Source organism: Pogoniulus pusillus, chromosome 39 (assembly GCF_015220805.1).
Source record: "Pogoniulus pusillus isolate bPogPus1 chromosome 39, bPogPus1.pri, whole genome shotgun sequence".
NCBI classification, from domain to species: Eukaryota; Metazoa; Chordata; class Aves; order Piciformes; family Lybiidae; genus Pogoniulus; species Pogoniulus pusillus.
The window spans coordinates 6,851,258-6,877,016 of NC_087302.1; the positions used below are offsets into that span (position 1 = coordinate 6,851,258).

At 49.0% G+C, this 25,759-nt stretch overlaps 1 protein-coding gene across 3 annotated transcripts in view; it reads left to right on the forward strand.

Moving 5' to 3' along the window:
* The window catches only part of MAGI3 (membrane associated guanylate kinase, WW and PDZ domain containing 3), a 72,428-nt gene that overhangs the window by 17,527 nt on the left and 29,142 nt on the right, over positions 1 to 25,759 (forward strand). For all 3 annotated transcript variants that reach the window (XM_064173646.1, XM_064173648.1, XM_064173649.1), the window contains exons 2-4: positions 21,110 to 21,226; positions 22,982 to 23,101; positions 25,342 to 25,551. In XM_064173646.1, the coding sequence (XP_064029716.1) occupies positions 21,110 to 21,226; positions 22,982 to 23,101; positions 25,342 to 25,551 (447 nt within the window). The remainder of the gene's footprint in view (positions 1 to 21,109; positions 21,227 to 22,981; positions 23,102 to 25,341; positions 25,552 to 25,759) is intronic.

The following is a 25,759-nucleotide window of genomic DNA, read 5'->3' on the forward strand; positions in this document are numbered from 1 at the left end:
TGGCCTTAAACACCTCCATGGATAAGGCTTCCACCACCTCCTTGGGCAACCCATGCTCATGGTGAATAACTTCTTCCTAACACCCAGGCTGAATTTACCATTTCCAGCTTTGTTGCATTCCCCCCAGTCCTATCACTACCTGACAGCCTAAAAAGTCCCTCCCCAGCTTTCTTGTAGCCCCCATAAAGTACTGCAAGGTCACCTGGGAGGATATGGTAAACTGCTCTGCAGAATTGATGCTCAGCCTGTGTGCTGGACAAGAAGTACTTTTACAGTAAGGAACGATGCAGTTGCTCCTTTCCTGGCACACCAAAGCCTCCCCTGGCAGGCTGGGCACAGAGCTTTCCAAGCAGGTATGGATGTGTTTGGCACCAGGCACACGCAGCAGTGATTTCACCTGATTGTTCTGACAGTGCCTTCAGCAAAGCTCCGTTAGTCTCTTAATAAGAATCTAAACTGGCAGATCAAGACAAGCTAATCTCTGTTCCATCACATTATTTAGCTGAGCAGCAAGATGTCTGCTTTCTTTCCTTTGCTGTTTCTGTGTGGCTGCCAGCGGGGACTGAATGGTGAATTTGGGGATTTAAATGGTTTTGTTTAGTAACAATCAAGTCCTTGCCATGTAATTGCCACCTGATTCTGACTTGATATGTCGAGTAAAATTAGGAAGGATCTTGACTAGGTTCCAGCCACAGCTCTGTGAGCCGAGTACAGGTGCCTGCTGTCAGGCTTTGATGTAATTCTTAGGATGATTGGTGTGGGGGAGTGCTCCATCATCTTGCTGTGTTGTTTTAATCTAAGTTTCTCTAGACCTCTATTCAAATGAAAGAGGGAACCTTTAAAACTCTTTAGGTTCACCTGTGTGTCCTGGAAGCAAGGAGAAAGGAAGCATTTTAATAAGATATATCCTCTGTGGGGAACAAATACCTGCTCTGTGCAATGCTGTGCCCTGGTGATAGCGAAGCATTTCAAAGAGAGTGCTGCAGAACCTGTGCAGTCAAGACAAGAGATGACAGAAAAGGGAATGATGCCATAAATACAGGAGGAAACTACTGTGCTGTCAGCTTGGGTTTTCCTGTTGGGGTCTACATCCAGAGCTGCCTTCTGATTGATTGTGAATTGAGAACAGAAATTAGATTTGGCTTTGCCTTCAAAGCTGTCTTTTTATTTGAAGTGCTTTCTTATAAGAATTCCATCTCTGTGTCAGTCTTGAATTTAGTGAGCTCTTTAAGCAGATATAAATGAGTCCAGCCTTTGGAGACAGCTGCCTGAAGATGATGACTGGCAAGCTTCCCGAGCCGAGTGCTCCGCAGCTCCAGAGCCCCACGCTCCTGATGTGACGCTGATCATTGTGACTGGGTGACCTGGTCCTGTCTCATGGGCTGCACCAAACATCATTGCTTTGCTTATGGCATCTACCCTCTGCTGAGCTCTTTCAGGGACCAAAATTAAACTGAAAGTGGTGGAAGTTAATCACTGAACCTAGCAGGTTATCATTGCAGGAATGCAGTTATCAGCTGGGGAGTGTTCCCACCCTGTTCTTTCGACTTTGATTCTTGTTCACTGCTCATGTGTCATTTATTCTATGTGGAGAAAGGAGGCCTGGAAGCTGATCACAAGTGAAGCTCCTCACCCTGAGGGTGGTGAGACCCTGAAATGGGTTGCCCAGGGAGGTGGTGGAAGCCTTGTCCCTGGACATGTTTAAGGCCAGGCTGGATGAGGCCGTGGATAGCCTGATCTAGTGTGAGGTGAGCCCCCCATGGCAGGGGGCTTGAAACTGGCTGACCCTTCCAACCCTGACTGATCCTGTGATTCCATTCTATGAAGTTGTGTTTGTACCTAAATCATAGCATCACAGAATCAACCAGGTTGGGAGAGACCTCCAAGATCATCCAGTCCAACCTAGCACACAGCCATAGCAAATCAACCAGACCATGGCACTAGGTGCCTTATCCAGTCTTTTCTTGAACACCTCCAGAGATGGCAACTCCACCACCTCCCTGACTTCAGCCATGGCCCATGAGGACTTCCTAAATTCGGGTGGTTCAGGTTTTCAGATGTGGTTGTGCACAACTTACCTGGACTTGTTTTTACGAAGGACAGCATGGAGTAAAACAGCAGCTAGTTTGCTCTGAAGTTGCTGCCCGTGCTCATCCTCTCTGCCTCAACCAGTTCTGCTTTGTAGCATGTTGGAAGTAGTGGAAGTTTGTTGTGAAGCCAAAAATAATTGGAAATACAGCACTGGTGTTCTCCACACAGAGTGACCTCTCCAGAGGTGAGCAAACGCTGACATGTGCCAGCTAGGACTTCATCTGCTGCAGAGCCGACCTGTGGCCTGTGCTTAGCAGTTTACATGGGTGGCAATGGCAGAGAAAAGTGTTCAGTGGTCAGCAAGAGACCAGATGGATCCTTTCAGTGAATGGCTCATTTGCCCCTTCTGAATCTGCCAGTCTCTCAGATGCAAATGTTCTGAAATTTAGTGCAGCAGCATTTCTCAAAACCTCTTTCTTTGGGCATTTTGTAGTGGCGTGGTGGTTTGGTGGTTTTTTTTGCTTCTCCTGGTGATATTTAGCAGGTAAAAGCACAGAGGAGAGGCAGCAAATACATCATTTCAAAGCTGCTGAGCACAGACACTCGGGTTCTGGTGGCTGAGGGGACCTTTGGTCAGGAGGTGGGCAGCTGCCCAATGCTGTGGTCAAGCCTCGGGAGGGGCTTTGCTAAGTGCCTGAGAAGTAGTTCCCAGAACACTCCACAAAGGCATCTTCCTGCTGCTGAGCTCTCTGAGAGGCTGCTTTTCCATGGCACAGCTCTGGCACAGTTGTGTGGCCCAGACACAGCTCTGGCAAAGGTTCTGAGTTAGGCTTGGACTGAAAGGAGCAGGCTCCCCAGAGAGGTTGTGGAGTCTCCTTCTCTGGACACTTTCAGGGATTGTCTGGATGTAGTCCTCTGTGATTTGTGCTAGATTGTGTGGTCTTGCTCTGGCATGAGGGGGCTGGACTTGATGATCTCCTTGGGTCCCTTCTAACCCCTAATACCTTGTGAGCCTGTGAAAGGCAGGAGAGCAGGTCCAGCAGAAGGAGGGAGTCCAGGAGCATGCACTGCTGCTGTTACCCCTGCAATGAGGACATCAGAATGTCCCTTGTCTGCCTCGTGTCTGCTCTAGGTGGGCTTCCTGTTCTGTAGGAGCCATGGGTTCAGGATGGAGCTAAAGGTTGATATTTTAATAGCTGTTAGCTACCATCTGCTTTTTCCACAGCCTGATTGACAGATTCTGCTGAGAGCATTTTCTTACAAACTACTGATAGAGAAGGGGGGAAAAATGCTGAGAAGCAGATGTTGCATGACCAAGTACCCAGCTGTGTACTAACAAAATGAATCTCATGGTGATTAGTTAACAATTCTTTGGCAGTCAGAGGCATATGTAAAACAGTAAACACAGCATGGAGAAATAATAATTTAAAGGGGGGGGAAAGAAGAAGAGAGGGGAAAAAAACCCCAAACCAACCAACCAAACAAAAAAGGCATTTTCTCAGCTTAAGACATTGGCAGCATCAGTTCAACCATCTGTGGTGCTGAAGAGCTGACTCTGGTGGTTACACCAAGGTCAGTTGAGCTGCCTAAGAAGTCCTTAACCCTTTATTAGTTGAGTGTAAGGTTTCTGTACGTGGGGCACCCCATCACTGAAATGCCATGAGCCACACCAGGCACATCTGAACTTGAACTGACAGTACAGGAAAATACAACCATGAGTGCTGTGGAGTTTTTAACCTACTGTTACCTGAAGAGGTTTAGCCAGCAGCAGCAAAACAAGGAACTGACAAGGAAAACCAAAAAGCCATCAGGCAGCCATTTAAAGGTAACTTGTAAAGTTTAAGGTGCACTCAGTTACTGGAATGGAGTTGCCATTGTTGTGTTGGTGGGTGAGGGAGGGCAAAGGAGGAAGATAAAGATCGTTGTGACCTCCTGGCTGTGTAATTTAGAGCTGTGACTGCAGTTACAACAGGCTGCCCTCTGGAATAACTCTTCTGCAATGTCTTTTTTCCCTCCCCCCTCTCTTTAGAGAAATAAATAGGCATGTACCAGACTGGGAATGCTGTCATCTTTCCCTTTTTCCCCCCTTCAGTGCCCTCCTTGCCCCTGCTGTCCCACAGAACAGCAAACCCTTGTTTTTCAGATGTGTTAACAGCGTGAAGAGTGAATTTGGAAGTTGTGAACACTGCCTGGCTACAAGGGGATTTATTCTGTCAAAGATGTGCTTGCACCATTCAGAAGGAACACTGAGGCTCTGCAGGAGCTGCTCTGGTGCTGGGGCTGCCTTAGCCATGTCCTCCTGCAGAGCAGCGGTGGGCAGGCACATGATCTGCAGGTGAAACGCTGACATCAATCCGTGTGCTCACAGGTGGCTTTGAGCTGGATGTGGCTGCAGTGCTGTGCACAGCCCCACAGAGGGTCCTGTGGGTGCAGGCTTGACCTGGACCAGGCTTGGTGTGTAGGGATGAGAGGAGTTCCTGAAAGGGAAGAGGTTGACAGGGGGTGGTTGCTTGCGTTTGGCACACACCAGCTTGCCCCCATCCTTGGCTGCTGTAGCAGACTGAATAAATCACCTGTCTGGGTGCAGAGTTGCTATGGGAGCTCTGTCTGAGCCAGGCATTAATGCTGGCCATGGCCAGTGCACATCTGGAGGTGCAGGGATTTTGCTGACTGCCCACACTGTGCACAGGGCTGGGGGGAGATGTGTGTTTATTTTCCAGTTAGACTTTGAGCCCTCTCTAATCAATACCTCTGCACCATGGCACATCTGTTAATTTGATGGCAGGAGTGCTGACCTGGCACTTGGTGGGTTTGTGTTCCTGGGAGTCCTTGGGAGGCTGGTGAGGCACAGCAGTGTGAGGCATAGCTTGATTTTACTGCTGAGCTGCCTCTCTCTAACAAAACATGAGGTATCCTTTGGGAATGCTGTAGCCCATCTCTGGGAGCCCAAGCTCCTTGTAAAGCTGGTTTGAGCTCTGCTTCCTTCATGAAAACTGCATAATGACTCTCTTCCCTGGAGCAGGAATTGCTCCTGTACCAGTGTGGTCCCTGCTCCAGCTGGAGCTCAGAGGTTCCTGCAGGATGTGGGGACTGAGCCCAGTAGAGCTGTGTCCAAAATTCCCATCAGTATTTCCCCATGGGCCAATGTGTGGGAACGAACAGCACTGTTAGGAGGTTTGTTCCTCTTGACAGTGCTGGGAAGCAGGGATATTTTGGGTGGGTTTGGTGCTCCAGAGCCCATTTTGTTGCTGTGTAAACCTAGTTTATGAGTCCAGCTAGAATGGACCTTGCTCTGCCACTCGGGCATGGCTGAAAGATGCCTTTGCTCTGAGCATCTGCTGTTGCCTGTGCTGGTTGGGCCACCCAAGAGGTCGGTTCTGCTCTGGGAGAACAGACACAGCATCTTTGTGGCTCTCATATCTTTGTCAGGCTCCTGCTCTGCCAGCCTCCAGCCTGAAATAGGTTAGTGGGCCTAGAAATTATGAAGAGAGTAATTGCATGCTTTGCTTGCTATGGGAAGCAGGCTAAAAATAAACCTGTCTATGATTTGCATGAGTTCTGCTCTAATCAGAACGCTCCAAAAGAAAGGTCTTGGCATGTGAACATGTGCCCTTCTGCTGGGAAAACAGTGCCAAGTCCCAAGCAGATTAAATGGCTTGTGTAACGCAGAGCAGCTGCAAGGACATTTTTTTCTGTGGGGCTGTGACTGAGCTGAGCTCAGAGCTCCAGAGCCCTGCACGATCCAGCGGCGCAGGAATGCTGCGGTAGGGCAAGCACAAGGGCAGGCAGCTTGGCCCAACCCAGAGGGTTAGCCTGCAAAAAGCAGTCTTGGGAGTTCCTGCCTGGGGTGGGATTGGGGCAGCAGTGCTCAGTAAATGTCAGTGAGGTTGCAGCACAGGAAGCTCCACCTCAGCGTGAGGAAGAACTTCTGTACTGTAAGGGTCACAGAGCACTGGTGCAGGCTGCCCAGAGAGGTTGTGGAGTCTCCTTCTCTGGAGACTTCCAGGCACTGTCTGGATGTGTTCCTGTGTGACCTGAGCTAGATTACCATAGAATCAAGCAGGTTGGAAGAGACCTCGAAGCTCATACAGTACAACCCAGCCCTAGCCAGTCAACCAGACCACAGCACTAAGTGCCTCATCCAGGCTTGGCTTCAACACCTCCAGGAATGGGCACTCCACTACCTCCCTGGGCAGCCCATTCCAATGCCAATCACTCTCTCTGCCAAAAACTTCCTCCTGACATGCAGCCTAGACCTGCCCTGGCACAGCTTGAGCCTTTGTCCCCTTCATCTGTTGCTGGCTGCCTGGCAGCAGAGCCCAACCCCACCTGGCTACAGCCTCCCTGCAGGCAGCTGCAGACAGCAATGAGCTCTGCCCTGAGCCTCCTCTTCTGCAGGCTGCACACCCCCAGCTCCCTCAGCCTCTCCTCACAGGGCTCTGCTCCAGGCCCCTCCCCAGCCTTGCTGCCCTTCTCTGGACACCTTCCAGCACCTCAGCATCTCACTTGAATTGAGGAGCCCAGAACTGGAGACAGTTATGATCCTGCTCTGGCAGAGGTGTTGCACTCCATCTCCTTAGGTGCCTTCCATCCCCTAACATCCTGTGATCCTGTGTTTGCATATTGGCTGCATTGATACTGGAAGAGGTTTGGGTCTCATCCAACTGAACAAACTGTTACTTGTGTTAGTTGTGCTTTCTAGAGCAAACTGCCTTTGTTTGCTGTCTCAAGTAAATCCTTTTCTCTATTGTGAATAAACTGAAACCTCACAGTGTAGATTTAAAAGGAGTGGATAGAAGATTGTTTGTAAATCAGGCAGAACAAGCCCTGGTTCCTGGGAGGAAAGGCAGGTGCCTTTCCCTGTTGTTTAAGTTATCTTGTTTTGGAGTGTTCCACTTAGTCTGCTCTTAATTGAGCAGACACTGAATGACTGATCTGTGCTTATAAGTTAGGACAGGTAGAGAGAACTCAGCTTTCACAGCTCTGCTGTCTGCAGTTGCCTTTGCAGTGCACATGTTGCAGCGACAGCTCCTGCTGCTGCCAGACAGCCTCTCGAGGTGCAGGGAGCTGCTCGGTGATTAGAACTCAGGGAGGGGCTGAGTGTGTAATTAGGAAGCCTTAATAAAGTGCTCTCATTAAAACAAGCCTCTCTTCTTAATATTTTTAACATATTTGCAAATTCTAATTGTTGTTCCACCCCTTTAGATGATTGTTTTGACTCTCTTCACATGTTTGAGCCTGTTTGTGTATTTATCCAGGCTCCATCACCTGCCTGGTGCCTCAGTTAGGTCATTCCTGTCCTGGTGTGTCTGGATTCATCTGCTGCTGTGGTGTCAAACCTCTGCTGCCTCTTGTGCTTTATCACAGAATGTTTGGGGTTGGAAGGGACCTCAAAAGATCATCCAGTCCAATCCCCCTGCCAGAGTAGGTCACACAGGAACACATCCAGGTGGGTTTGGAGTGTCTGCAAAGAGACTCCACCACCTCTCTTGGCAGCCTGCTCCACTGTGCTTCTCCAGTATGCTTCTTTCTCACCTTCAGAGGCTTGGTTAGATCTTGTCAATCTGCTTCTGTTTGGTGAGGGGTTTCTAGCTGCTGGGCTGTGCTCAGTGAGCTCTCCTGACATCCCAGTAAATCCAGGTCTTTGTCTGAAGCCTGGCAGAGGCTTACAGGGTGCACTTTATCTGGATTCTTCTTGTTTTATCATCAGTGCAAACAAATCTTACTTGAGATGGAAACTGAGCATTGTGAGAACTGCTACAAAATGAGGACAGGGACAGGCAGAGTGGTAGTGGATGTGAGAAGGAGCAGCTCCAGCTGGAAGGCTGCCTGTCCCTGCTGACCTGCAAAAGGACAGCTCTGGCTGGTGGATCGACAGCCGTGGCTGCAGGGTGGCACAGACACTCTCCACTGACTCTTCCCCCCGCAGCCATAGCACCTGCATTGAAAGACAAACTGCTGCAAGCCTGAGAGATCCCTGCTGCTGCTCTGCAGTCAGGCTCCATTGTGCCAGCACCTGGGATGAGGTAGGGGATGTGCTGCCTCAGCAAGGTGTGGGGAGGGAGCTTCTGAAAAGCAGACAATGAATTTATCTCTTGACAATGCAGCAGATCTCTGTAAGCAGGCAGAAGGTTGCTGATCTGATCAGTCCTTTTTTTGTTTTGTTTTCCCTTCTCAAGAAAATTCCAAATCAAAGAGAAGATGGGAAAGTCTCCATGTATTACATAAAAGGTCAAACTGTTCCCTTGTGGAAGGCTCTTTAGCATTTCTCTTCCCCACTGTTCAGCTGAAGGAAATGATCACTTCTGCATTTTTATTTGAAAGCCATTCATTATTTTAAAATCATTTTAGTTCTGCTCATATCTCCTTCAGTGTCTGATCTTCTATCAGAAACAGCTGCACAGTTCTCTGTGCCTTGCTTTTCCCTTCAGTGGTGGCACATTAACATACTGGGGATTGTCAGCCAAACCCTCACCCACTGGGGTCTCTCCCAGCTGTCCCACCACGGTCCATGGCTTGTGTTATCATGTCTGGTACTGGTGTTGCTCCAAAGTGGCATCCCAAAGCTTATTTTCATGTTTAAAGTCCTCAAGGCTGTGGGCAGGGAATGTATTGGGCTATGCACAGTTTCTTCTACCAGTGCATCAGGTCAAACCAACTTAAAATGAAACCTGCTGTCGTTCCACCAAGTCCTGCACAGGCTGAGAATGTCTCCAGGTGTAACGAGAGGGAGAAAAGGAAAAGCAGCATTCAGTAAAACCCAGTGGGTTGTGTGGTCCAGCAGCCAGTGTCAGCATCTCTCCTCTCTCCCTGTTGGAATTTGTTTCATTTTTCACACCTCTCATGTTCACCCCCACTAAAGGAATATTCCTGATTGCCATGAGGAGGTGCTGACCCCTTCCCAGAGCTGCACTGGGCTTTGAGGGAGACTGGTGGGATGGCATCACTGCAAAGTGCTCCTTGTCTTGGAGCCTGGCAGAGCCTTTACCTGTTGTTGCCCTACACGTGGGTTTCCAGATGTGGCTGCTCTTCATTTACTCCTTTTCCTGCAGTTGTAAGGCAGTGGTTGTCACTGCCCTGCCACATGGCAGTGGCAGCAGCATCATGATGGGTGAAGGAGGGCAGGGGCAGCAGAAGCTCTGAAACCCCCCTGGACCCTCCCCAGCACTGGTGCTGCCCTTGTGCTGTCTGTGTGCTGGCCTGAGCAAAAGGTTTTTGCTTTCAGGTGGTCTAAGGAGAAGCTGTGTGGTGTAGTTCATGTTAGGGAGGAGCTGCTCTCTGGACACAGGGCAGTGTCCCACACCTTGCCCAGAGATGTTTTGTGATCTGGAGCTGGGGGGAAGGAGCTCAGGGTAGCTGGTGGAAGGTGATGCTTTCCTCTTGGCTTCACAGCTCCAGATCCTTCTGCTTTGCTTCCAAGCTTCAGCCACCTGTGCTGTTCTATTTGCAAACGGAGGCAATTGTTAGCTGGGCACCAAGTGTTATTTTCATACACCAGCCACATGGCACTGAAAGACTCCATCTAAATGCCATCTAGCTTCTGCCAGTGTTTTCTTTCTTCTTCCCTCTGCACTAAATTACAGATAGGTTTACTGTTATGTTTTCCTGGTAGCTGAGGACCCCAGCCATGGATGTCCACAACCTAAGGGCTTCTGTTAGAGCTGACTTGGAGATCTTTATGCTGCCAAAAAGAAAGCCTTGGAGGATTGCACACAGGCTCCCACTGCTCACATTTCAGCTCCTGTCCTTCTCTGCTCCGTGTTTGTCAGAGTAAACAGCTCATTCTGTGCCAGTGCTCTTTTGTATCCCCTCAGGATTGTTTGGGGCTGTGCCTTCCAAGGCATATTTTGGTTATCTTCAAAACTTGAAGTGCTTTAATGATAAAGTTCACAAACAAACACAAAGCCAAATTGTTTCTGCAGAAGTTACCAACAGTGGGCTGGTTTGTTGGTAGAGTAGCTCCAACCCTAAGAAGGCCAATGGGATCTTGGGCTGTATTAAGCAGAGTGTGTCCAGCAGATCAAGGGAGGTTCTCCTTCCCCTCTACTCTGCCCTACTGAGACCTTATCTTGAATACTGTGTTTAGTTTTGGGCTCTCCAGTTTAAGAGGGACAGGGATCTGCTGGAGAGAGTCCAGCAGAGGACTGTGAGGATGATGAGGGAATTGGAGCACTGCCTTATGAGGACAGGTTGAGTGACCTGGGACTGCTTGGTCTGGAGAAGAGAAGACTGAGAGGGGATTTAATCAATTATTATAAACATCTGAGGGCTGGGGGTAGGGGGGGGAACAGGATCTGCTCACTGCTCCCTGAGATAGGACAAGGAGCAGTGGATGGAAGCTGCAGCACAGGAGGTTGCAGCTCAACACAAGGGGGAACTTCTTTACTGGAAGGGTCCCAGAGCACTGGCACAGGCTGCCCAGAGAGGTTGTGGAGTCTCCTTCTGTGGAGCCTTTCCAGGCCTGTCTGGATGTGTTCCTCTGTGATCTGTGTTAGACTGCCTGGTCCTGCTCTGGCAGGGGGACTGGACTTGATGATCTCCTTGGGTCACTTCCAACCCCTGACAACCTGTGAGCCTGTGAACAGCACAATGTGATGCTCAAGAAGGAGGACTGAGAAACTTTGTCTCCCAGACTCACTCCCTACCTTGCCTGAAGATTGTAAGGCATTGTCACATGAAGGCCTGCACTGATCACCCCTTTGATCATTGTTAGTAATGAGCATCTCCTAAGTCTGTAAGCTCCAAGAGCCAAAACTCACTTGTTGGTCTCTTCTGAGCGTGTGTTGTATTGCTAACAACAATGATAAGATCCCAGAAGGAAGTTGGATGCACACAGTGTGGTGAGGTTTGTGACAACCTCATTTCTTAAATCAGGATAAAGAGTTTTAAATGCATTTCAGAAGAACTGTAAAACACACTTTGGGTGTTTTGACTGCTGTGCTAAATGATGGATTAGTACTGTAAGGCTTCTCTACTCTCATTTCTCTAAGCAATACTTACAGCAAGAATTTATTGGGCAGCACATCGCAGACTGAATTAAACAAGCCTCTCAGAGTAAACCTTTCTAGTATTTTTCAGCTAGTAAAGGAGTCTGATTTAGTGGATTATTTGGGCTGTGGAGTGCCATGAGGTTTTTTTCCAGTACACCAGCCCCTGTGTACGTTCTGCCTCTGTCATGTTCACGTAATTAGATGCCTCTGACACACTTACCCTTTGCTTTTTCTGAATTTGCAGACTGACTTTAATGACACAGCCACAGCTCAGCTACATGAAAGACCCTTAATTCAATTTTCTGTAAAGAAGATTGACACTACTAACATTTAGCCACTTAACCTTTATTTCACAGCACGGTAATAGGCAACTGCTCTGCACCAGGCTTTCTCTTCAGTAGGAAGAAACAAGATTTGTTACTGTAGTTAAAGTTTACAGATTAGTTGTGCTACTTGGAGGACTTAAATTCCTTCTTCTGATGCCTGGGCAGGTCCTGCTGCTCATCAGTCTCCTCCTCCAGTCCCATTTCATAGAATCAACCAGGTTGGAAGAGACCTCCAAGGTCATCATCATTTCCTTCATTCTATACTGATGCTTTGGGACTTTCTACCCATACTGGTTGGGTTTGTGTTGTTTACAGGTTCAAGGTGTTCAAGAAAAGACTGGATGAGGCATTTGGTCCATGGTCTAGATGATTGGATAGGGCTGGGTGCTAGGTTGGACTGGATGAGCTTGGAGGTCTCTTCCAACCTGGTTGGTTCTATGATACTCTGTGCCTTGGAGTATTTGGTAGGGATTTGTAAACTTAAGTCTTGTCAAAGCAGCTTCTTGCATACTTCTTCAGTATTAAATCTCCACTTCCTGGACACATTGCAGAGGCAAATGGTGAGGTGGGCAGCTTGAGAGGACACAGAGACAAGTCGAGTTCACCACCAAAAACCTACTTTGAGTCTGAACTTCTCCTGACTCTATCTCCATAGGCCACTGGGTGGTGATTGTTCCAAGAGCCAGTGTTTGCTAAATACCTGTGTGATGCAGGGAAAGAGCAAATGGACTGCAGTCTCCCCCCAGCTCTTGGAAAGCTGAGCTCTGCTCAGCAGGGCTCTGTACAAATGAGTGCTGCAAAGGGCTTTCCTCCAGTCCTCTTCTGCCTGAGAGTTTTGATAATTCCTCACATGAGCTCCCCCCCTCTGTTAGAACATGTTTTCTCCAGATGCTAGAATAACTTCTGATCTCTGTAATGAGCCTGATTTGGATTTTCCACACGGACACAGGAGGCCACATCTCTGCCCCTCTCTCTGTGCTGGCTCCACTTGCTACCGAGGCTCATCCAGCACCTAAGCCTGAGCTGTTTCTGCCATTGCTGACCTTGTGCTACTGGCAGCTGTCCACAGCTTCATGTTCTCTGAGGCATTTTGGGGGACACTTCTGTAGCTTGCAGAGTGCTTAATGCACAACTTAATAAGTGTCTTTGCTGTCCCTGCCTTCAGCCAATGATTTATTCTCTGCAGACATTCAGTAGAGGGAAACTGACACAGCCCAGCAGATTCATTAATGGATTCTGTTAATGGACGTTTGAAAGCTCTTTTCAGGCCTCTCACCAAGGAATTGAAAATATAGTTAAAAAATACAAACAAACAGTGCTGTATGGAGAAAATACCTCCTTCCATACCTATCTGGGTGCCAAACAGTGCAGTTCATCTTTTAACACACTTAGCAGCCTCTCATCCTCAGGCCTTTGCCCTCTCTCACCAACAGCTTTCCCAAATCATTTGCTGGTGCTCCCTCTGCTTTATAACAGCATCAGACAGTTCAGAACAGTTTGGTCCTTGATATTTGTGGCCTGCTCTCAACTCACCTCTTCTCCCAGGCAACCAGCAACAGAACAAGGGGACACAGCCTCAAGTTCTGCCAGGGCAGGTATAAGCTGGATGTTAGGAGGAAGTTCTGCAGAGAGAGAGTGATTGGCATTGGAATGGGCTGCCCAGGGAGGTGGTGGAGTCACCATCCCTGGAGGTGTTGAAGCCAAGCCTGGATGAGGCACTTGGTGCCATGGTCTGGTTCATTGGACAAGGCTGGGTGCTAGATTGGGCTGGATGAGCTTGGAGGTCTCTTCTAACCTGATTGATTCTATGATTCTGTAGATCTACCAGTGATCCCTGGATTGAGGGAGGAGCTGAGAAGTCTCTCAGGATGGCCAAAAGAGGTTTTTGCTCTCTGTTTTCATACCTTTTGATGACCTACAGAGCTGGGTTTTTGTTTGTATTTTTGTTTTGTTTTAATTTTGCCTCTGTAAAATACATCCTTTGCATTTCACATCCAAAAATAAGCTGCTGATGTGTTTGGCTCTTCTCCCACGTTTGTTCAGAGAAATCAAATCTCATTCTTTGCCCTGTCTGTTCGGTTCATTGTCAGGGGGCAATCTATGCCTTGTGACAGATTGCTGCTTTCAAACCAGTGTTGCTACCTAGCAGTGATACAGCAAATCAAGACACCCTCTGAGGATCTGAGCCCACTCTGGCCCTTTGGAGAATCTCTGCTGAATTAGTCAGCAGTTGGCCTTGAGTGACGTTGGCTCTGGCAATCCAAAGATGTGATTAGTTTGGACTTTGGGAGCAAAGCAGTGCAGACCTACTGCTGGTTGAGTCTCATTAAAAGGCAAACGAGCAGAAGTGTGCATGGCACATTCCTGAGACGATCTGCTTTTGGTCTTTTGAGCATCCTTGCTACGACTGAACTCCAAAGCAGCTGGGCGTAGCCGGGTGGTGTGTAGGTGCTCACTGTGGACTCAACGTGGAGATGTTTTTACTCCTTGCCTCTTTACTTCACCTGATGACAAGCTTGATTCTCCTTGGAGCAGCAACAGTTACCTGGTGAGTGAGCAGAAGTTACCTTGAGTGGAGATCAGCCCATAATGGGACCAGGGTCTCTGTTCCCCACGGAACTGCTGGCCCAGATGTGCTCATCTGAACTTCCTTGCCGGTCTGCATCGTCCTGGGGAGCACCTCTCTGTAATGGGCAGAGTTCAAACTCAGGTTCTTGGATCAGTTACTTGGAGGAGGGAGTGGGAGGTGCTGTGTGGGAGTGTGTCCTCGGAGCCCTCCATGGGCCATAGCACCAGATGAGCTGCTGAGCAGTGCTGTCCATCTCAGCCTTCCTCCTCAGCTGCTGGCCTCTTTCCCTGAGGAAAAGCAGACTTCCATGTGGTAATCCATCAATGTTTCTGCTCACAAGCTGGGGAAAACCACATATGCTGGTCAGGCATCCTCAAAATGCTGCTCTCTCTTTCTGTTCTGATTGAAATAATTTGAACCTCCAACATGTTTCTGGTACTGGGACTCTCCTTGTGTCTTGGCTGGGTGGGCAGCTCCGGTGCAGGGCACTGCTGGGCTCTGCCACCTTCATGGTTTGCATCACAGTGTATTTCTGCTTGCTTTTGGAGTGTGTTGGGCTCAGTGAATGGATGTGCTCAGATCTCTGAACTGATGTTCAATTATCATCCCTGAGCAGCTGCTGAGGAATACCAGAAAATTAATGTTGTTGCACAGGAGTTCTGACCTGGGCATCCTCATGCCACGCTCCTGGCTTGGGTAGTTGAATGTTCCTTTCAATGGCTTTTGCGTCGTCACATCAGAGATCTCGCTTACTTTGAATTAAGCAGCAACTGGTTTTCACTTGACCAGCCCTGGCAATTCCTCTTTTAGTAGCTGTTGAGCAAAGCTGTTTAGCTGCTTTCTGAGCCCTTGCGTTTCACGTGGACTTTTCTTGCTCTGCGTTGCCTTGTGCAGCCTCTCTGCTTACATAACGCCACAGCTGAGGGGAACCTCGGGCGCTGGGATTCTGTTTGCGCCAGTGGAATGCTGGATTTACAGCATGGAATCCGGGCTGCATTTCTCCTCTGCTCCCATTCAGCATCCGGAGTGGTGCAGCGGTGCTTAACCTGCGCTTTCTTCGTTCTTGGGTGATTAAAACCCGCCCGTGCGCAGCCGGACCGGGGCCGGTCGGAGGCTGAGGAGGGCTGAGCAGCCGGGCAGGGGCGAGCGGGACGCGGGAGTTGGCTCCGAACCCCGGAGCGCCTCTGCAAGGCAGCCCGGCCCCGCAGTGCCCCTTCCCGCGGGGGGCAGGGCCCGAGCAGCCTGCGGCAGCGAGCGGCGCAACGGACGGGCCCCGGCCGGGACGGGAGGCGCCGGGAGGTGGCGGCAGATGCCGCGGCACAGGCTCCTGCCGCCGTCCTGCCCCGCTCACAGCTCCGCCGAGCGCGGCCCTGAGGCGAGCAGCCGGCAGGGTCCGCGCCCACTCCAGAGCCCCTGCCGTGCCCCACGCTTGTGCCCCTCTGCCCCGGGCAGAGGCCGCAGCTCCATCCCTGCCTTGAACTGTGTGGGGCGCAGCGCAGCCCTTTGCAGTCTGCTCCAGGGATGGAGCTGCGAGTCCCTTCTCTCTCTCATCGCCTCCTCTGAAATGCATTTTCATAGAATCAGGCAGGCTGAAAGAGAGCTCCAAGCTCAGCCAGTCCAACCTAGCACCCAGCCCTGGCCAAGCAACCAGAGCATGGCACTAAGTGCCCCAGCCAGGCTTGGCTTCAACACCTCCAGGCACAGCCACTCCACCACCTCCCTGGGCAGCCCATTCCAGTGCCAATCACTCTCTCTGCCAACAACTTCCTCCTAACATCCAGCCTAGACCTGCCCTGGCACAACTTGGGGCTGTGTCCCCTTATTCTATTGCTGGCTGCCTGGCAGCAGAGCCCAATCCCACCTGGCTACAGCCTCCCTGCAGGCAGCTGCAGACAGCAATGAGCTCTGCCCTGAGCCTCCTCTGCTGCAGGCTGCACCCCCCCAGCTCCCTCAGCCTCTCCTCACAGGGCTGTGCTCCAGGCCCCTCCCCAGCCTTGCTGCCCTTCTCCAAACACCTTCCAGCACCTCAACATCTCTCTTGACTTGAGAAGCCCAGAACAGCCCTCAAGGTGTGGCCTGAGCAGTGCTGAGCACAGAAGAATAACCTCCCTTGTCCTGCTGGTGAGAGAAGTGCAAGCCCTGCTACTGAGTGATGACGAGGAGCCTCCTGTGCTTTTAATGAACTGCTTTGGAAAATTGCTTTGGTTTTTTTTTTAGTTGGAAGCAGTTTTTGAGACGTTTAAAAGCAAACCACTGAGTCCTGGAGCATTCACCCCTGGGCACCACAGCTCGGTGGGTTGGAGAGCTGCTCCTGTCTCCAGGAGGTGTTGGCATGGAAACTTCAGCCGATGGCTCCCTGCACAGTGCGGTGCATGCGTGCCAGACCTCCAGAAAGTTGTCCTTGTGTCTGTCAGCATCAAAGCTGCATCACAGCAACATGATGGGGAGCTCCCTCCTGCTCTCAGAGCAGGCTAAGGGTCATGGTTTGTAAAATCATGGAATCAGTCAGGGTTGGAAGGGACCACAAGGATCAGCCAGTTCCACCCCCTCCCCCTGCCATGGGCAGGGACAGATCAGCCTGGCCAGAACCTCATCCAGCCTGGCCTTAAACATCTCCAGGGATGGGGCCTCAACCACCTCCTCCTACAAGCAGCACCAGCCAGACACACTTAGAATCATAGCATCAGTCAGGGTTAGAATGGACCACAAGGATCATCTAGTTCCAACCCCCTGCCATGGGCAGGGACACCCTACCCTAGATCAGCTTTGTGGCTTCATTTTTCTGCATTACTGAGCAGCATTGTAAAGTCTTCCCAAATTGAGTTCTCAGAATTGATTTGTACGTTTCAACTTTGAGCTTTGATTTTTTTTTTACTGACCTTGCAAATGTAGAAATGAAGTCATAGAATGGTTTAGGTTGGAAGGGACCTCAAAGGTCAGTCAGTTCCAACCTCCTGCCATAGGCAGGGATACCTCCCACTAGAACAGGTTGCTTAAGCCCTCATCCAACCTGGTCCTGAATACCTCCAGGGAGGTTGTGGAGCACAGAATCACAGAATGTGATCACGTTCTGTGATTCTGTGCTCCACAACCTCCCTGGGCAACCTGTGCCAGTGTCTCACCACCCTCACTGCAAACAACTTCTTCCTAACATCCAGTTTCAATCTCCCCTCTTCCAGTTTAAACTCATTCCTCCTCATCCTGTCATTGCACCCTCCCAGTCCTCCCCAGCAGTGTGGTGATGCTCACATGTTTGCAGTTGCAGTGTGTGTACCCCCAGCCTTTCCATGAGGGGGTGGGTGTATAAATAGCTATCTTTGGCCTGTTTCAGTACAGCAGCAAAGGCAACTCCATCAACTGTGTTTCGTAGGGTGATGAGGAATGAAAGCCCCAACCCTTGTTTTTCTGCAGTGTCTCTGTTGCCCATCTTTGTGACCTTCACAGTGCTGTGTGTTTGCTGTAATGCTTCTGAAACCTTTTTTTTCCTTCCTTCTGCAGTCACTTAGTGTTCTTTGCCGAGCTGCAGTGTGCATATCCTCACTTAAACAGTTCCTTTGTGGTTAATTTAAATTAAAACTGAAAACAAGAGGCTTCTGCCTGTTCATCTTGCAGAACTCGAATGGTATAAAGTACATTATTCCTCCTGACTGGTCCCTGTGTTGCGTGTGTCATCCTTCAGAGACAGCTCAGCAGCACAACAAACACCAACTCGACATTTATTAGGTCATTTCAGAGAGTCTGGTACATGAGGTTCTCCTAAAAGCCTCGTGAAGCAATGTAAAGGAGCATGTTCAGCTGCTGAAGGGGGAAAGATCTGGCTTTTGCACAACAACAGGCTCTGGAGGTTGCCTAAAGCAGCCTCGCTATTACTTTGTTGTTCTGCTTTCCAATGCATACCATTCTCTGTGACTTTCTGTTATTTTCCCTCTGCCTGCTGTTGTGTTTGACTTTCTTCTCTTTTCCCCAGGCAATCCTTTCAATCTTCTGTTTGGTTATCTTGCTCTCAGAGTACAGTCCAGTCTTAATGTTACTATTAACCCCTCGCTGTTGGCATATCCCTAGTAGCAGCTTTGCTTTTAACTTCAGTTTGGGGCTGAGTTTATATATAGAAAGAAAAAGGATTTATGAGCTTTTAAATTTTAAGAGATGAGGAGGCTAAGAGCAGGGAATAAATCAAGTCTTTGTGATTCTCCCACCAGTGCAGGTTTTCACCTCATACCAAGACTTCTCCACTCTGGCCCAGGCTCACCACCAGATTCCTGTGCGGGCATTGATCTGCCCAAGCGCAATACGAGGCTGTTGTTAGGGCAGTGCTGTGGACCTGCCTCTGGCAGGGGGATGGATGAGCCCTTCTGAGTGGGCAAACATTTTTAACGTGGAGAAGCTCATCTTGTCTACAAACAATAAAGCAATTGCTAGTAATAAATGGAAAATACTTTTTTTTTTCCTGCTGGAGATTACAGCATTTGTTTTCATTTTCCATGACATGTTTTGCTCATACTGCTGCAGGAAGCAAATCCAAAGTTTTATAAAGAACAGCTCATGATGGCAAAATAGGGAATTAAGCTGGGAGCTTGCTGCCATAACAACGGAGAGCGTCAGGCCCAGGGGAGCTGCGGAGCTGCTGCCAGTTTGTGTTCAGGAAGGAGTTTGGGGCAAGGGTCCTGCTCACCCCCAGAAGTCTGTGTCGTTTGTGGCACTGCTGGCAGGCTGTGAGCTGTGTGCCGTGGTCTTGTCTCAGTGCTGTGAATGTTTTTTGTGTTTCTGGACGTAATTTAAAGCTAAATGATTGTGTCACAGGAGGGTGAGAAATGGGCTTCAGCTGGTGCTCGGGGCTGGTGCTGCCTCCTGGGGCCTCTGCGTGTGGTGGGCTGCTGCGCTCTGCTTGGGGGGCTCTCTGGCTGTGCTTACTGCGTGGCCAGTGCAGACCTCTGAAGGGAGGACTCAGAGGTAAACTTGGTTTCACTTCTAAATACTTCCCAAGGTGACATTGTTTGAGGGAAGAGGCTGCGAACCAAAACTGGGATTACAGCTAGCCAGAGGGGGCAGGGAGGTGGTGTTGGAGAGAGGAGCATAAAGTGTGCATCTGCCTCAGCTTGGCTAAAAGGAGAGGAAAGGACTTGCCAAAACCCAGAGGTGCACCTGGCTTTGCAACAGGGGCACATGGTTGGGAATCACAGGATAAACCAGGTTGGAAGAGACCTCTAGGATCATCGAGCCCAAACTATCACCTAACCCTTCTAATTAACTAAACCATGGCACTAAGTGCCTCATTCAGCCTCCTCTTAAACACCTCAAGGGATGGTGTCTCCACCACCTCCCTAGGCAGCCCATTCCAATCCCAGTCTCTCTTACCATTAAAAACTTCTTCCTAACATCCAGCCTGACCCTGCCCTGGTGCAGCTTGAGGCTGTGTCCTCTTGTTCTGTCCCTGGGTGCTTGGGAGAAGAGACCAACCCCACCTGGCTACAACCCTCCTGCAGGTGGCTGTAGGGAAAACTTGGGTTATTGGGGTTTTGGCTTTTGGTGGGTTTGGGTCATTGCTTTTTTCCCCAACTGTGACCTTTTGCGCAAGCACAGGAACCTGTTTGGGCTGTGGGGGAGCTCTGTGTTATGGTCCCTGTAGTCTGCAGCCCATTTCACCTCTTGAGGGGGCCTGTTCAGCTGCTGGTCTGAGCAGCTCCAGGGGCTCATGTCAGCAGCACTCTGCAGGCTCTGCCCCACTGCTGACACAATTCCAAAGCAGCAGTTGTCTGTCCCAGCTTTGTTCCTGCTGCTCTGAGCCGCCTGCTGCTGGCTCTCTTCTGGCTGGGGCTGTGGAGACAAAGACTGAGCCTTTCCCTACAGCCCTGAGTGTTCTGCTGTGGTACAGAACTTAAATTTATCAAGGCCACTGACCCCTGGTTAATGTGCTTTCTGGGAAGATGACAGGGTACAAAAGATTGGTCTGTACCCTTCTGTCAGAAGGATGAAGCAGTAATACAAGAGCTCAGTTATTTGTGTGCTGTAGGGGCCTTGGTTATCAAGTGACATGACAGATTCACTAATGATACCTGACAGAAGTATTGCAAAGGAGTAATTGTAAAGAGCCTCTCTTCTGTCATGCAGTGTGTCTTAAAAAAGCAAATATTTTCTTGCTATCATATAAAGAATGCAGATTGCATGTGACAAAGCACTGATTTCAGGTGCCCTGCCAGGAGGTGTAAACTGATTGGGAAGTGTTCTCTCTAGTTTGAAGCAATTTCCTCCTGTCTGTAGGGACTTCAATTTTGGTCATAGCTGTCAGGCTGTAATATTTTTAATTTCCCAACAGTCCCAAGATAGGTTGAGTGGTTGTCATTAGAACCATAGGATCAGCCAGGGTGGGAGAGACCTCCAAGCTCATCCAGTCCAACCTAGCACCCAGCCCTAGCCAATCAACCAAACCATGGCACTAAGTGCCTCATCCAGGCTTTTTAGTCTCCCAGGGAAATGATTTCATTCCAGTGCTGAGATTGCACTTAAAACCATACAATCACAGAATGGTTTAGGTTGGAAGGGTCCTCAAAGCTGTCCATAGACAGGGACACCTCCCACTAGAACAGGTCGCTCAAGGCCTCATCTAACCTGGCCTTGAACACCTGCAGGGAAGTTGTGGAGCACAGAATCACCCAGTGGCATCTTTGGTCCCATTGGGTGATTCTGTGCTCCACCACCTCCCTGGGCAGCCCATTCCAATGCCAGTCACTCTCTCTGCCAACAACTCCCTCCTAACATCCAGCCTAGACCTCCCCCAGCACAACTTGAGACTATGTCCCCTTCTTCTGTCCCTGGGTGCCTGTCAGAAGAGCACAGCCCCAGCTGGCTGCAACCTTCCTTCAGGTAGCTGTAGTCAGCAGTGAGCTCTGCCCTGAGCCTCCTCTGCTGCAGGCTGCACACCCCCAACTCCCTCAGCCTCTCCTCACAGGGCTGTGCTCCAGGCCCCTCCCCAGCTTTGTCACCCTGTGTTTAAAATCTCCATGCCAAAGCAGAGCAGAGGGTCAGGCTTTGGAAGCTTTGCAGGGTTTTTCCATTCAGGTCACTGCATTTGAAACAGCCCAGCTCTCCTTGTTGCTTTCTTCTTTTGCAGTGGAATGGCCATGCCTGCTGTGAGAGCTCCTCCTGAGAGCTGCTTCACTTTTAAAGTTATTCTTGTTTGTTGTTCTGTTTTTAAGGAAAAGTCATCAACAAAGACCTGCGCCACTACTTGAGCCTTCAGTTCCAGAAGGGCTCAATAGACCATAAACTCCAGCAAGTGATCAGAGACAATCTCTACTTGAGAACCATCCCTTGTAAGTATGTATAAAGATCAGCCTAATTTGATCTGCTCCTGCTAACGGCCACATAATTTGAGAGCTTGAAATGCCTTCTCTCTTAATCTGAGTTACAGATTTACCATGCAGCAGGACCTTATGTAAATGGCATTGCTAGAACAGTTTTATGTTTGAAGCCTCAGTATGGACTGACAAAACAGCCAAAGCTCAGAGTGTTTCAGTGATGTTTCACTCTGTCAGTGATGTTTTACTCTTCAGTTGTTGTTAGAGTAACTACAGCTGCCGTGGGAAGCAAATCTCCCTCAGCATGATCAAGCAGTGCAAACCTCCTAATTTTTGTCAGTGTGTTGGGTTTTGCACAAAGAGGACCTGGAGAGCATCCTGTGCATTAGGTAGAGCTGCACAGCTGGAGGGGGAGATGCAGGAGGAGTTACCTGCAGAAAGGTGCAGGGGAGCTGATGTTCTCTCCCTGAGAAGGTGGTGGCAGCAGGAGGGAGAGTGCAGTCCTGGCCCAAGAAGAGGAGGAGAGAACAGCACATGGGCAAACTTTAGTGTCACTGCAAGAATTAATTAGTGAGAGAATCTGGCTGGAGCTGTCTCATCAGCTCTGCCAGCCCTTCTGCTCTGAGCATCTGCTGGCATCTCTGGGTCCAACCAGCACAGGTGTTGCTGTGCCTTCAGCAAGGCGCTCGAGGGCTGTTGCTGCTCCATGAGCAGGCAGTGAGCCTCTGCTCAAGGTACAGGACATTGACAGCTGCCAAATACCCTGACCCTGCTTCTCACCCTTCTGTGCCATTTTATTTCTCAATCATCACAAATCATCCTTTGCTTTGTCTCAGAGGTTTGCAGACTAAAGAGAAGTTTCCTCACCCTCATCACTCACTGCATTTAAATATTCATTGCACTAAAAACTTTCTTTTTTTAAATCTTTGAAGTTGTTTTTTTGTTTGCCACTACAGTAATTCACACTCAACTTGCCATCATTATCACATTGAGTGTGCCCCCCAACAGTTTGTGACTTTCTTAAAAGATAAATAGTATCAAAATGCACTTTATTTACCAGCAGTTCTTATTCATGCCTGGAAAAACAAAACAAAACCTGTGCCTTTAAAATGCTGCTAGGTTGTGGAATCCTTTCCAGGAGAGCTTTGGTTAAGCTGTTACAGCTGTGAGGAGCACCCTGGGAACCTCCCATGAAGGCAGCAATTTGCTGATTCCGTGGGAAATGCTCACCTGCAGGCAAGGGTTGGTGCAGCTGAGCTACACTCTGAACGTGACCTTAAAAAAATCGTTTTCAGTGCCCACTTAGGGGTTTGGTGGCCCAGAAGTCCTTGGTCACACTGAGCTCACTGCACGTCAGTAGCTGGTGCAGGTGGAAGCAGGGAGCAGTGCAGCACCCACCAAGATGCCTTAGAATCCCACAGCTCCCCAGGGCCACAGGCTGTGATGGCCTGGCCCTGGTGCTGTCTCTTTCACAGCAGAAGTTTTTGGTTCACTGAGCATGAGGGAGAATTCTCTCCAGTTCCCAGCTCACCCAGCTTCCTTTCTCCCTCCTCCATACCAGAGCTGTGCTCCTACCTAATATGTTAGCCTGGGTTTTATACATTGTTGTTTGCTTGTTCAGCAGTGTCCTGACTCCTCTCTTGCTGGAGTGACATCAGCATTGTGTGCAGATTCACAAACACATTGTTCCCACTGGATGGTACAGCAGGTGCACTTGGTAAACAGACAGCACTTACATCTCTTACAAGAGTGTTTTCTCTGTCTTTTCAGGCACTACAAGGGCTCCCAGAGATGGGGAGGTCCCTGGGGTAGACTATAATTTCATTCCTGTTGAGCAGTTTAAAGCACTGGAAGAAAGTGGAGCCTTGCTAGAAAGTGGAACATATGATGGTATGTTGCTGATGTCTAATGGAATGGGAATAAGGACCCAGCTCTCAGGTCCAGTCTCTAGGTCCAAATGTAGCTTCTTATACCCAGGAGTGTCAGTTCCTCAGTCCATTGATGGTCATGACTCTGGGAGAGTGGCAGTATTAACTCTGAGTACTTGTGGAGAGGAGCAGTGGTGATGTTTTAAAGCTTTCTGCTCAATCCCCTCAGTCAGTGCCAGCTGCTCATTTATTTCCCCTATTGCATTTTTGAGGAGGCAATCTGAAAATATTTGTCTGTGCTTGGTACAGTTTTGTTTTACCACAGTTCACTCAATTCCATTTAAACCTTTGAGAACAGAGCTGTGCTCTTCTCAGAGGCAAGCATCCAAAGGACAGAAGGCAAGGGAAACTCTGATACAGCAGGGGGACAACAGAAAGTGTTTTGCAATGAAAAATTGAGCAGTGCTAGACCAGATTGTCCAAATCTGTATCAAAGTGGTTTTGTTAAATGTGATGGGGAAAAACCTCCATGATAATGAAGGGTTTGAAGGGTTTGGTTATCCAGAGGAGTCATGGAGCCACCACCCCGTGAGGGGCTTTTGCTTTGCTTTGCTTTGGTTTAAAGGGTTCAGTGGCAGTCAGAGATAACTTCACAGTTCCTCAAGTCACTGTACTCTGGGGTGGGGAGGGATGAACCAAAACTCAAAGTGGGAGGGAGGAGAGACCAGTTTGGCTGGCTCAGCCCTAGGGTGTCTTGCATTCCTGTGGAGTGGGCCTCGGCTGTGGATGGGTTTCAAGTAATGGTTGCCTGGTTTGGCTGCTGCTATCTATTGAACAGCTCTCCTCTTGGCACCACAAACAGAACAAACTGCAGACATCTCACGTGGCTTTTAGCATCTAACTCCATACAGCCTGACATCTGATCTGGCTAGATTTTTTCCCAAGTATATAATTGTACTTGAAATCAGCTGAATTACAGCCAAAGACAAGAAATGCAAAGCAGAAAGTTCTGAGGAGGGCTCTGTAGCTCCTGTTTGACATGTCTCATGCTGTCTGTTAATATCAGCCTGTCCGTAGAAGCCTCCTAAGCAAATTCAGACTAAAGCAGCTCTCTCCCCCCACCTTAGCTTCCCATTATCTGCTTGTCACCACTTTGAGCCTCACCCTGATACTTTTCTGAAGGATTTCTTATTTCTTTTTTTTTTTTTCACGTGGCCAAACCCATCTCCAACCACCAAAAGTTACCCCAGCAGCAATTCTGGGAAGCTCTCTTGGTGTGTGCTCAGTTCCCTAATAAAAATCATATGAGCAGTCAGGAGAGAGGTCAATTGCTGAAATTCTTTTCCAGAAAACAACAGATGAGTCCTAGTCTTTGTGGTTTAGATTATAATAGGCACATACAAATCTGTTCATTTCTCACCAGATGAAGCTGTACTAACAGCTTTGTTTAGCAAGTGTATTGTCAGTAGAAAAGGATGGCACTGTAGTTTTTAGAATCAATTCTTTCCAACTGGCTTTATGTAAATAAATGTTTTGTTTCTGCACAAAACTGATCTCCTTTCTGACTTGCTGTGTTTCAGTCACTGTATGTTACTGTTAATCAAGATAGAGAGTCAGGGCAGTTGGTTATCACTGGTTTGATTTTCTCAGACTGTTGCCCAATCACAGAATTAACCAGGTTGGAAAAGACCTCTAAGATCATCAAGTCCAACATATCACCCAACCCTTCTAATTAGGTCTCTTTATGGAGCATCACTGAACTCCAGGCAAAGTAACAAATCCATCTCTTTCTCTGAGAAGACAGCAGGACAGAAATCTTGAACTCAGCCTCTTGTGTTCTGATGCACCTTTGGCAAAAAGACAATATAGGAACAAATACTTTCTGACTCCTGGCTTTTGATGGTACTTATGCCTTTAAGAAGTTAAATTACAGTTCAAATCTCACCAAACCCATGTTTTGTAGGCAATGAAGTGTTTGCTGAGGTATAGGCAGGATGTTAGGAGGAAGTTCTTCACAGAGAGAGTGATTTGCTATTGGAATGGGCTGCCCAGGGAGGTAGTGGAGTCACCATTCCTGGAGGTGTTCAAGAAAAGACTGGATGAGGCACTTGGTGCCATGGTCTGGTTGACTGGATAGGGCTGGGGGATAGGTTGGACTGGATGATCTTGGAGGTCTCTTCCAACCTGGTTGATTCTATAATTCTATGAATCTTTGCACAAGTATCCATGCTTTGGTGACCTTCATTTCTGTCTCGTTGTCAGGTAATTTTTACGGCACTCCAAAGCCTCCAGCAGAGCCCAGCCCCTTTCAGCCTGACCCAGTGGACCAAGTCCTTTTTGACAATGATTTTGATACTGAGTCGCAGAGGAAAAGAACCACATCTGTCAGCAAAATGCAAAGGATGGACAGCTCTCTGCCTGAGGAGGAGGAAGAGGAGGAGAAGGAAGCAGTTAATGGCAGCGGAGGGATAGGTTGGTTGACAAGGGAGAAACTCCCTGGAGCGTTGTATGAATGGCTAAGGAGTGTTCAGATAACATTCATGCTTGCTTGAAGCCCTTCCTCAGCCCTGGTGGAGTTTGAAGGCACTCTGCTATTCAGAGTGGGGGGGTTGAAGTCCATTTGGGAATGATCTTTTAAAAAGAAACAGCTGCTCTCTCAGCCAGATGTGCAATTGCATCA